General features: G+C 30.4%; 1 protein-coding gene and 1 long non-coding RNA gene across 2 annotated transcripts; one reads left to right on the forward strand and one right to left on the reverse strand.

The window, feature by feature from the left end:
* Window positions 1–1,058: 1,058 nt before the first annotated feature.
* Window positions 1,059–7,980, forward strand: LOC114129642 (protein SSXT-like). The gene is made up of 5 exons (XM_027994443.2): window positions 1,059–1,587; window positions 4,452–4,528; window positions 5,170–5,251; window positions 5,876–6,236; window positions 6,945–7,980. Exons 1-5 carry the CDS (start codon window positions 1,516–1,518, stop codon window positions 7,760–7,762), a joined length of 1,410 nt encoding a protein of 469 aa, XP_027850244.1. The 5' UTR covers window positions 1,059–1,515; the 3' UTR covers window positions 7,763–7,980.
* Window positions 7,981–8,502: 522 nt separating this feature from the next.
* LOC126551585 (uncharacterized) lies at window positions 8,503–9,716 on the reverse strand. Its single transcript, XR_007605510.1, has 3 exons — window positions 9,511–9,716; window positions 9,019–9,265; window positions 8,503–8,935 (listed from the first exon to the last, which is right to left on the reverse strand). It is a non-coding gene; the product is annotated as an uncharacterized LOC126551585 (long non-coding RNA).
* Window positions 9,717–13,350: the final 3,634 nt, after the last annotated feature.

A 13,350-nucleotide genomic window follows, 5' to 3' on the forward strand; every position in this document is an offset into this window, starting at 1 on the left:
GTGATCACAGTTTTTAAAAGTCTAATTTGATTAAATTCATTTTTTTGATTAAAAAAAAAATTACCTAGGCATCGAGTATTGATATCTAACTATCAAAGTAATAAAAACATTATGGCACAGATACAATTCAGTATTCTCTTCTAACTAGTGTAAACATTTGTAACTCTACCGCAAATAATACAGTATACTAATAGTAATAACCTAATCAATTGTGAATTAGTATTTTGTTTTTTATATCAAAAGTTCTAAAAATTTCATCGAAATTGCCTATACCAAACTCCTTAAATAGTGACTGTATGTGGCGTCGTATAACTCGTACCTATGTCACAGACATAGTTATCGTCGATCATAGTAAATTAAGGTGCTATACTGCTATATTGATTAGTGGTTGTAGATATGTTACGTCGTATGTAGACTGTAGACAAGTAGTAATGAAAAGTTTGAAATATCTACGAATAATATTTTTGAAATAAGAAATAACGAAATAACTAAAATCATTATTTTTCCTTTTATAATATCAATAATTTTAAATTGTTATAAGGACAACTTATTTACGTGGGATCTTGTATTAATTTTTTTACTTTTTTGCCGAGCCCAACATTTTTATTAAAAACTTTTAAAAAGAATTCGATATTTTCAAATATCTATGAATATTACAAAAAAAAAAAAATCGATTAAGTTGAAAACGTGCGGTTTTTCATCAGTATTTTTTCACTGATTACTTTTGAAAATCATTTCTAGTATTTGGATATTTTACTCTTAACCTTCCCAAGCACTAATCATTATTAGATACGATTTGCTGTACTCGGGATAAAATCGGATGCTGTACCGGTTGTCTGTGGTTATGGTTTTTATCGTTCGCTGGTAGCCGTAGTCACGATAAATTTAATTTATCATGGTTGTAGTAAGTAGTAAGTTATGTTTTGACATATTTGTTCACTACCCGACCGGTCGCGTCGTCCCAAGGCGGTAACCGGCGGCGGTGGCGGTCGACTGTCGTGTGTCGGAGTGTTGGAGGTGAAAATCGAAGAACGGACCACTGACCTAACCTTCAATAAAAACGTATAAGACATTACGACATTATTTTTTCAGCCACCGGTCGCGATGATGGTGATGATAATAAAATAATATTATCGTTGTTAAGCGTCGGGTCGGTCGAGTGTCGAATCCGTTCGTCGCTATCGCCGCCGCCGAACCGAGAGTGCGCGTTAAAAAAAAATCCGTTTTTGTTTTCACAAACGCTTGCCCGCTTGCACGCACGCACACGCCGCTGAGCTACACGCTAACAGACGCACATTTCATTAATTATTTTTTTCGCCGCGTTCTTCAATATCGATTCGTTCATTACGTATTCCGTTTTTTCTTCACTTTGCTGTTTTCGTCCAAGCTAGGCGGTTTTACGTGTTCCCGAGCGCTGCTCAGACAGATATCCGTTCTTGCCGTCGTCGTTTTCCTCGCCCGTCACACGGCGTCGTCATTCTGGCCGCCCGCAGTGCGAATAGAAACCCTCTCGACATGGCGTCCGCAGCAGCCGCGGCTGCCTACAATCAAAACCGCCGAGTGCCACCTACGATGCAAATCCAAAAGGTAAGCGAAAATTGCACCTCGTAGACTTTAGGTACTGTGGGTCAACGATGTGTAAACATTAATTTATTATTATATCTATAATACCTACGTAGGTACATTGACCGAGGAAACGCTTACGAAATTTATGTTTTAATCGATTATGATAGGTAAGGCTATAATAAAATAGTGTATTATACATTTTCGATTTTGTCCAAGTACCTACTGTAGTGTCCAATCCGTCATTAACTTAATTTTGAAATGCAAAATTCAATGTTTGTTGATGCTAACTTACTTTGTTTTACCATTGTAGATATTCGCTAAATTAAACCGGCTTAAAATTAATTAGGCAACCATGTAAATTATATGATCCCAACATCTCGAAGCGTTATTTTTCACACCGGTTTGGTCTAGCAAATTTGTAAATTGACATTTTATGCTTTTGAACCATTTCATTTTTGAAGATTAATATTTCATAGCATTTCACCATAGCAGTATGTAAGGAGATTTACTTACACTGAAATATTTAAGTTCAATCTTATAATTATACTAAGTGCTCTGATATCTTATAAAATACATGTAGGTACTGCGACATATTATGCTTTAATGATCAAATACTTGGGTAGAGATAAATAATAATTAAACGCGAGTCGGCGACATCTGCTCCTGAATATACTAATAATTACAACAATAAAAGTATTGTAGGCTTATAACTCAATGGCAGTGGCAGAATAACTTCTTGGAAATGCTACCGTAACGGTTATGAGTTACATTTGTGGGTAAATTGTCATCTGGATACGATTAAACCATAAAATCATCGCATTTACCCATGAATCCTATAACTTGTAAGTACGTAATCAGTGCACAATTGACGTAAACCTTGGGAACGCGATGACACGTGTTAGACTGATTGGAAGGGACATACCAATAACAAAGGGGATGGTGCTTATAAAAAGGAGCCCAAGATAGGACTCTTGTAAACTTGATTTACCAAAGTTAGAGCAAGCATCTTCACACTAGTCTACTTAAGAAATCGATCCTAGAGACTTAATCAATTTTTTTAATTTAAACACTGAAATGTTTTCAATAGGTAAAAAAAGAAACACTAAAATAGGTATTATTAACTTTTATTTCACATTATCTTATTTTAACACCAGTCAACAGTTGGTCATACATGGGCGGCTACAATTAAAACAAAAAAATGAATTCCGAAATAAATTTTTAAATGACCTGTCATTGGTTGCCACACCTTGTGAATACTTGATAGCCCCACTCTCGTCATTGCCGTTACATTTTGTATTCATTGAAGTTAAGTTGACTTGCCATTAGTTGGTTTTTGCTTTGTATAAAATACTATTATTTAAAACTAGTCATATATACAACACTTCTATCTCAGTTTATTTTTATTCAATAACATTTTAAACTGATATTGGTATCAATAATACATTCTTTATTATACTTAAATCTTAAATTTTGAAATAATTGTATTAGTTTAAGTATCTAGGAATCTTAAGTCAAATTTATTAAATATTTTTATAACAAATAAAATAGTAAAATATCTTGGCAATGTATCATTTACAATCAAGTTTTTATTACCTAATATATTTTATTGTATTACTTATATTATTTTGTGTTAAAAGGACACTACTCTTACAGGCCTTATATCTGTTATAACCATCTTAAAAAGATTCAATATTACAAATTTACATTTAGTAAAATTAATTTTGTGTAGTTAGCTTTAGTATTAGAGTTATCTTTGCTGAAGCTTTTAATTATTTTGATGTTTAATTTTTAAGTTATAAATTAGTATTTTTAATTTATAATATTTAAAATATGTTTACCTTTTTAAAAGTTCAAATATTGAAAAAATACCTAACGCTTAAGCTTAGATATCACTTTTAACTTTAATAATAGGTCAATTTACTTTTATATTAAAACTAATAACACACAATCGGTTCTATTAAATTTAAATTCTCGATGCAGTATATTAGTAAGACTCCTCAACACATGTGAAGCATTTTCTTGACAATATTTGATTATAAATTTGTACATAATTCGTTTGTAAATTATATACCTAACTGAAACAAGGATATTCTTTCATAATACATAAATAATTTATAGAAATATAAAAAAATATATATATAGGTATATCAACATGCTTGATTTTAGGGACAAATACATGTTAGTTATTTTTATAGTTTTATAAAAAAAAAAATGGCATATTTTTGAAAAACTACCTACATAATAGATATATTTAAACAAGACAAACAATTTATTAGATAAATTATTTTACTTAAATTCTCAAAAATTTTATTTAAAAAAAAATAGCTGTGGCTACCTTATTGTTCTATAGGTTGGTATATGGGTATTATTATATTTTAGTATATTATACATTCTCAAAATATTAAAATTAATTTTAAGTGCTTGCCTATTTATACCATGAATCTGCCCATATCATTCCATGGTAAGTCAATATTGAGGCAAATATTAATTAAAAAATTAAGTAATTTATTGTATGGTATGATAACCTAACTCAATACTATTCTGATAATTAATAATGTACAATGTTATTTCAAAACTTAACTCAACTTACGGTATTATTTATAAGTATCTCTTGTAAAATAAATTACTAATAGATATTTATATATGCTTACTAATACAGGCTAACAGATAGTCTTCTCTTGAAATAATTATTTGTATGCAATGCCTGATTATTTGACTATGATAAATTCATACTTAAATACTTACATTACAGTATATGTATTATATATTTATAAATTTATATTGAGTTTAAGAAATATCATGTAAACTTAATAGTATGTAATATGTCAAGTATTTTAGTTAGTTGGTATATTAAAGTTAATAATTAACATTTATTTATATTTTAGATACTTGATGAAAACGCACAATTGATTTCCACTATTCAAGAATTTCAAAGTAAAGGAAAAGCTCAAGAATGTGTACAGTAAGTTGAATAGTTATAATTTACCACAACTTCAACTAACTTATAAATTTCAGTACAATTTAAAAAGTCCTTCAATGTTGGTTTTTTCTAAAATGTTAATACAAATAAATAAATAAATAATACTATATATTACTAGTGTTTCTAATGATATGGGTCACAAATATTTTTTATCAGTTATTGTTAAACTAATGATAAGGAAAATAAAAATTACCTAACTAAAAATAATTTTTTTATTTAATTAAATTAAGTATTCAGTATGGAACTGTATTAAAATTAAACTATACAATTGTTTATTATAAAAACAACTATTAGTATTATTTTGGTGATTAGTTTTTTGGTAGTGGGTCACCATCACTAGAATAATTCACAATTTGTTTTATTTTTAGGAAAATTAGTATCTTAAATATAAATTGTTCATAAACATTGTCTATTGATAGATTTTAATAGATGTATGTATATTTTATTCTATGAACATACGAGTGTCATTAGTATTTAAATAACTAAGTACTTTAAATTTCATCCTTATGGCTATGGCCTTATTATTGTATTGAATAATAAAAAACAATGTAACTAAGAAAAAAAATCATTAAGTTTAAAACTAATAGGTACAATGCAATAATACATTCATTTTTTTTTTTAAGGTTTCAGCAAATTCTTCACCGTAATTTAGTCTACTTAGCATCTGTGGCAGATTCAAATCAAAACATTCAATCATTGCTTCCGGTATGTACCTAAATTATTTAACTTATAAAACGTTATAAGTACCTACTTATTGTTATTAATTATAAAATATTAAGTACTTATCCATTATCTCGACTACCAATCACCCTTTTATTTAATATATAATACATATTAATATTAGTAGTAAAAACTAAGTTAAAAATATTGAACAAGATCATCATAAAAATTATCAAAACAATTATAAACAAAGTATCTAGTTATCTAAAATTGTTTTTTAGAGGCTAATTTTGAAAATATTATTTAACAATTTATTTAATGGATCTCCTTTCCACAATGTGTGTCCAGATCAACTGTCAGATATAACTCCAAATGTTAGCATTATGCTTTTTCTTTCTTTATTTAATGCAGCTTCAAATATGTTCAATGTGTAGAGTTTGCACTTTACTAATTGGCTTGTTATAATTGCAAGTATGATTAACTTACTATATAGTTAGTTTTATTTCTTTTGTTAATTCATCTGTACTAACAGGCATCATGCATCAGGCGATAGGCGGAAGTTGAACTAATGGATATGTACCAAATTTAGATATTTTACTTTGTATTTTTTTTTTTAAATAGGTGTATTATTAATGTTACTAATATTAGTACCTATTATTATTTTTGTAGCCACCAAGTATAGCCTCCTTACAACAAGGTATGCAAACTCAAGGGCAACACATGCATCAGATACAACAGCAACAACATCAACAGCATCAGCAGCAATTACAGCAACAGCAACAACAGCAGCAACAACAACAACAGCAACAACAGCAACAGCAACAACAACAACAGCAGCAGCAGCAGCAGCAACCTCCACCGCCATCAGTTATGATGGGTGGACCAGATGGTCAAAATCCTCAGGCGATACAACAACAGCCTCAGCAACAAGGTCCGCCTCAACAGGCCATGAACCAAGTATTCACTCAAGGACAAGTAGGACCAATGCCTCCTAGTGGATATCGCCCTCAACAATCTATTGCTCCAATGCGTACGTTTAAGCGATTATTATTTTCTTGGAAATACATCTAAATATCTTTGAATTTAGTGTGTATGAGAACTGTGGTTATCTACATAAGTTAGCGCTTGGGGCATTATCATACGTCAAAGAAGTGATGAATGTAAACTGATAGTGCTAGTAGTAGTTGACTTAAATTAACCAGTAAAATATATGCTTAAATGAACTTAATCATACATTTTGGACCAACAACTTCATTTACCTACTTTTTATTCTAAAATTTCTGATTTATTAATGACTATAAATAAAAATATTTATACGAATTTTACTTAGAGTATAATAATATTATTACTTATTATGTAATGAACACATTTACAATAAACTAAAAAGTATTTTTACATTTATAATTTTGGAAATTTTATAAATATAGTTGTTGATCTACAGTGTTTATGATATTCATTCAATAATTTTACAGGTTAAAATTGGAACTACTACTTTTACTACTATAAGTCTACAATTTCATCAGTCCATAATATTATGACACAATTGCGCTAATTTCTAACTTAAGTTAGATAGTTGGGATTAGTATATAGCATTAAAAGTTTCATAAAATGAAATTCAGAAAAATGATATGGAACGTTTTAACAAGAGTTAGCGCTATTGTTGTTTTATATAGTACCTATTATAGTGGTGAGAGATAAGCATTACATAATTATAAAATGTTTGATTCTTAAATTTCAGGTCCACCTTCTCAACAATATAGACCGTCGCCTCAGTACCAAGGACAACAAGGCTATCAAAATTTTGCAACTACTCAAAGTAGTGCCGTTGTTGGTGCTAGCCAACCAGGTGGAGGTAGCGTGTATAACCAACCACCAAACCAACCTTATCCAGGCCAAGGATATGGTCATCAGCAACCAGTGCCTAGTTCTAACTACCCAAATCCTAATTATGCCAATCCACCTTCAAATCAACAATATCAACCTAATGGTCCATATGGAAACCAACCTGGTGGTAGTTATCCACAAAATACGGTTTCTTCTCAACCACAGAATTTCCCGCCTAACTATCCACCCGCTGGTTATGTTCAACAACCAGTGAGTTCAAGCAGTGGTTATGGTCCTGTAACAAATCAACCATCAGCATACACTGGGTATGGAAATGCGCCTCAAAATACTTATGCTTCTTCTCAGACAACTCAATCTGCACCATCGGCCTCTACACAGACATATCCTCCTCCACCTAATCAATCGGTTCCTAATGCTGCTGTTGCTGTACAACAGACTGCTCCTGCACCACAACCTAATTATCCTACACCACAACAGCCCAATGCTCAATCATACCAATCTCCTAATAGTGGACCCAACCAACAGCCTGGACCACCTCAAAACTATCCACCTCAGCAAGGTTATCAACCGCCGCCTCAAGGATATCCACAAGGTTATCCTGGTCAACCTGGTCAACCTGGTGGCTATCAGCCATATCCACAGAGACCTTTGGCTCCTCCATCAAATCAGTCTCAATATCCGGGATATCCTTATCAGCCATCACCCGTCTAAGTAATGATGAACGAGAAAAAATATGAACATTTATAATTTTTTTTTTTTAAATTAATTTTTTATTTATATGAATCAATATGATGATGCATGTACTTCAATATACTTAGATTAGAATTTTAAGTTTTTGTACTTATCTATAAAATATTGGTACTTTTAGCTTATAAATTATTATAATGTATACCCATTAGCAGTTTTAAATTTAATAATATATAATAGTACGTAATGATTAATGGGGTTATTAAGGATAAATTTAGTTGTTTAGTTAATCTTAAATTTACTTTACTTTATTGTTAATACAATTGGTATTTTGATATATCTTCTTTCTAAGATAATAATCTTTATGTTTATACTTAATAACATTTTTTTCATATTATAAAACAATTTTTATAAATTATATATATTTTTTATTTATTTAAACTGTTGTTTAATTTTAGGATAAGTATCAAAAATTGATTTTTAAAAACATCAATTTATCTAGAAAAAATATTCATACATTTTTTACATTAATGGTTTTGAAGTGTGATCATTGTCTATTGCTTGACAACTGATACATGACTATTACTGTTGGATTAAAATTATTTATTTAAGAACATTTTTTAGACTGTAATATTTTACAGTACTACCTTACACTACTTAATTAATAATTAATATTATCAAAAATTATAAATAAGCACTAAATGTTGTTACCTTCAAACAATTGTGGCAAGGATTTTCTTTTATTATGAAGCAACTATTTAAAATAAGAAACCCATAAGGTATTTTAGTTTTTAATTAGTTTGAAATGAACATATTATGAATAAACTAATATTGTCTTTAAGGTTAATTAAACTTTGAAACTAATGGTTGTAGTTTCAAGTATGTGCATTTTCAAACATAATTTTATTATGAAATGGTTAGGGCTAATCTTAAGAATTAGGTATTAAATAAAAAAAAATTATATTCTGTTTATCGCCTCAATGCTGTCTTACACTGTGTTGGCTTTCCGTGGTCTATGGCTTGTGTACTTGTTGATGTGTGTTACCTGATGGCTTGTGTCCTCGATTTTTGTTATGCTGTTGTTACGATGGTCCTGAAATTACCGAGCTGTTTCTCGTTACAATCTAAACTGGAATATTATGATTAGTTTGAGATCACTTACATTGAATTACATCCCTACAGTTAAAACTAGAGAGCCTATATAATAATATTATAATATAATTATATAATTGTAATATATATAACATTATTATCTAGGCTCTCTAGTTAAAACTAACAACTAATCATATATACCTTAGTAATGTGGTTAAATTAAAAACAGTCTAGTACTTAAATGTTTATTCAATTTTACCATTCCTTTTCGTATGAAATCATTAACTGTGTGACAAAATTAGTCCACATTTGACAGCATAATATGTGCGGTTAGTGGTTACTGCTGTAGTTGCTGAGACTATTTGTAAGCGGTGTTCGTATTTATCGGGACACTCCGAGTACACCACAGTATTGCTACCTACGTGCTCTGATATCCTACAATATATTATATATATAGGTACAACACATGTAGGTATTAAAAATGTTCCGCCTAAAAATACAGAATAATAATAAGGAAGAATGTTATTAAGTGAATTAATTGGGATAAGACCTGCGTCCGCGTATGTTAATATTATAATAGCAATGTACCCACTACAGTCCTATAAGTCAACGACGACGATAGAAGATCATTATCAGAAATTAACAAAACAATAAAAATAGGTACATTGAAATATTTTTACCATTTTTTTATTTCACCTCAACTTCATGACAACCATTCGCAGTTGATCATACGTTTTTCGTAATTTTGACTGGCTAATAGCGATGAGAAACTTTTTGAAATAGGTACTGTCTCCAGAATCATAGAAAAAAATTGTTTTTTAATTGTAGTTTACTTGTAATGTTGGTTTTTATCGAAAATAATAATATTTATTCGTTATTATCAGTTTATCAGTGTATTAGATTTACGTCCAAACATAAGGATATTATATTAATGATACCATAACATGACGAGGTCCGAACAAAAATAGTGTGTGTGAATACCAGGAGTTCATGAACAAGAGCGTGTGCTTTTCGACATAAACGGCGGTAGTCAGAGTAGAGCGTGTGCTTTTCGACATAAACGACGCGGCGGTAGTCGGCGAAACGACGCCGTTTAAATTTACCTTCAAATTTGTATGAAAAAGTCGCTTTGCCTTTTGAAATATTTTCACCATTTCTTTATTTTACTTTACCTTTCATACGGCTCATACACGGCCCGTTTAAAATATCATCTTGATAAACCAACACAAATTTACTAACTAACCCGCATGTAGTACGAAAAATCCAAATCGCTAATAATTATAATAACACATTCAATTATTTTTAACACGTTCAACGCAACAGTTGACGACTAGTGGACATCATAAACATTGCCAGTGACCGCTGCCCGTCGACAAATTTAGTGTTCACTCAAACAGTGCAGTTCTAAAGATCACATTGAACTTTTGAACACAAACAGATATTTTGTTTTGGTCGTTTTTCATGCAATTAGATGAATAGTAAACGTTCAAACGTTTCCATTTTTACACCGAGAAAACTTTAACCATACTACACTGTAGTTATATTGTATACTTATATTCTACAAGGTACATCGATTTAAGCGATTTTACGTCTATTCACTCAAATACATATACATAATAATATATTATACAGTAGGTATACACAATATACGTCATATATTAGGTATAATATGATAACGACAAATAATGTGTACTTATCGCGGTTTTAAAAGCGCGCTTCAACAAATGTCCGACGCGACCCCGACGGTGTAAGGATTCATTTCAGGTCATTTTGCGGAGGTGGATCAAAAACAGTGTGTGTGAATACCAGGAGTTCATGAACAAGAGCGTGCGCTTTTAGCCATAAACGGCGGTAGTCAGTCAAACGACGGTAGATTTACGTTCACATTTGTATGAAAAAGCCGCTTTGGCTTTTAAAAATATTTCTACTATTTATTTACTTCAACTCTATCTCACGTCATCCGTTCACGGTCGCTCATACGTAAAGTGTTACAATTATATCATCGAGATAAATCAACACGAATTCACTAATTAACCCATAGAATACCTAATATTACAAAAAAATAAAATATAAAATAATAAATACATACACTACGGAGGGAGGAGCCGGGTGGCTTTTGACGACGACCCCGTTTTCGTATGTACCATATTACCATAATATAGCCCGGTCTTACAAGTTACAAAATCCAAGAAATTGCCTTGGTACTTTGGTAGGTATTATAATGGTCCGAATTAAATCATTAATTTCATAATATAATTTATAAACAAGTTTGATAGTATCGATGACACAATAAAACGTATTGCTTATAAGTTATAAGTAAGTATTAACACTATTATAGAGCTCTTAAGACTTTAAGTGTAATAAAATTAGAATTTTAACTATAATTTTATACTGAAAGTAGCTTGTTGAAAAAAACTATTTAGCCTGCCTTAAATGTTGGTACCCCTATTTAAATTTTAACAATCAACAATTTTTGAATAAATATATTTAAGCTATTTTAAGACAATTAACTTCTGCGCCATAGAATTAAAGCAAAATTTACTAAAACACGTATAGTAAAATATGATATACATTATAAAAGCATAATACCTTAGTATAAATAAAAAAAAAATGTATATTGATGGTAAATTAACACTGAAAATTATTCGTGAATATCGAGGACATATTTGAAATTAACATTTTCTAATACTTACTTGCTTTTCTAAAGACATTATTACGAAGGCTTTTAAACTCGTATAGTGCAAAGGGTCGACGAGGCTGTCCGCTCTTGCGGGAGTCAGAAATACCTTTAATATTAGTATATATTTATAGTTTAATATTAATTAAGAACACACTTGATATATTTAAAAATGCTCGAAAGAATATTTTTATTATTTGAAAATACAAAATATCACAATGAACTTACACGCCACTCGTCAGCCGGAGGTACACGTCGGGAGGACGCGGTCGTAGAGATCCGGCCGACGGGTCGATGTGTGCGTACGGTCCCAGTGAATAGCATAAATAATTTTTCATATGAAAAGGATACGAGACTATAATATGGTCACAGATGACTATAATGAAGGCATTTGTGTGACTATATATAATATACGATGCGATGTATAATATAGCAATGTTCTGATGATTACACTCTTTGCGGCCCGTTGACTATCCGAACTACGAAGAGTGGTCCATCATTAGGACTTTTCGAACGACTGACGAGGTACCTATACTCTACTACTTACAAGTGACTTGTAGTTAAACAGCAAATATCCAAAAATGAAAAAAAAAAAATCTAAAAAATGTTTATTGGCGGGTCGACGGCGTCGTGTTAGATTATTATTTGGTAAGTGGCGTATAAAACGGTAGTGCCATCTACTGTGGTCGTGGTTCAACTTTTACAGTGCGCACCGAAGTATAAATACTCAGGAAATTCGCGTTCACTTTTGTAACCAGATAGCGATATCGTAAACGAACTTTGTACCGTATTGAAGAACTTTTGCGTAGACCGTGTCGACCGTACCGTATTATTTTATCGACGGCAATAATATTGGTATACTTAGGGACTAGGGTATAATTTATGTTTAAGTGATTAGGAAAATAAAGATTTCAACTAAATAATTAGTAATTACTATCGATAATAATTATTGCGATTAGACTGATTAGAGACAAAATGTCGTCGTTTTGATTTGAACGGGACAATGATTGCATTGTGGCGAGATGATCAAAATTATCTTTCCCAAACAATAAATGTTTTGTTTTTTTGTGTCTACTGCAGTCTATACGCACGATAACATTATAGTTGAATAAAAAAGATTATCAATCTAAAAACAAGAATTTTTAATCACAACCAGTTTTCAACAATATTGTTAATAATTCATTAATAATTTTTATGTTAGGTACTATCACAGATATTATATCTGTGAAGTGTGGATATTATCTAATATTTATCAATGTTTTGTTTTTAAATCATTTTAGACGTTTCATTTTTTAGTTTACTTGTCTATGATTGCACTCTATACAGGATGTCAGTATGTCATATCCTCGTACCTAGTTCATAGATTTTAAATTAGATTTACATTACGAGCAGTGGCGTAATAGTATAAAAATATTCGACCTTTATGCGAAAAACTTAAAGAGTCCTTTTTCTTTTCGAATCAAATGTAAAAGAAAAATGTAAGTTAATATATCTTTAATGGTGTATTTTATAAGTTAGTTATAACAATTTAAATTTTAGTTTACGAAGTTTTAAATTCGCAAAGTTGTCAATACTCTGCGTAATGTCCATGAGTTCTGCTTCTTTTATTATTATTATTATTTTAAATTTCAACATAAATATTTTTTTGTTAATGACAAAAAAAAAAACATTATTTAGAAAGGCCCCTTAGATTTAAAGTCCTAATGCAGCCACATTACCTAGCTGTATTCTCGTACTAATTATGTGTTAATTAAAAAATATTTATTGAATATGCATGTTACAGGTGTATAATAATATCTATAATTAATTGCATTTTTTAATAAAAAATGTTTATACAACGTTT

The sequence above is a fragment of the Aphis gossypii genome, chromosome X (genome assembly GCF_020184175.1).
Source record: "Aphis gossypii isolate Hap1 chromosome X, ASM2018417v2, whole genome shotgun sequence".
NCBI lineage: Eukaryota > Metazoa > Arthropoda > Insecta > Hemiptera > Aphididae > Aphis > Aphis gossypii.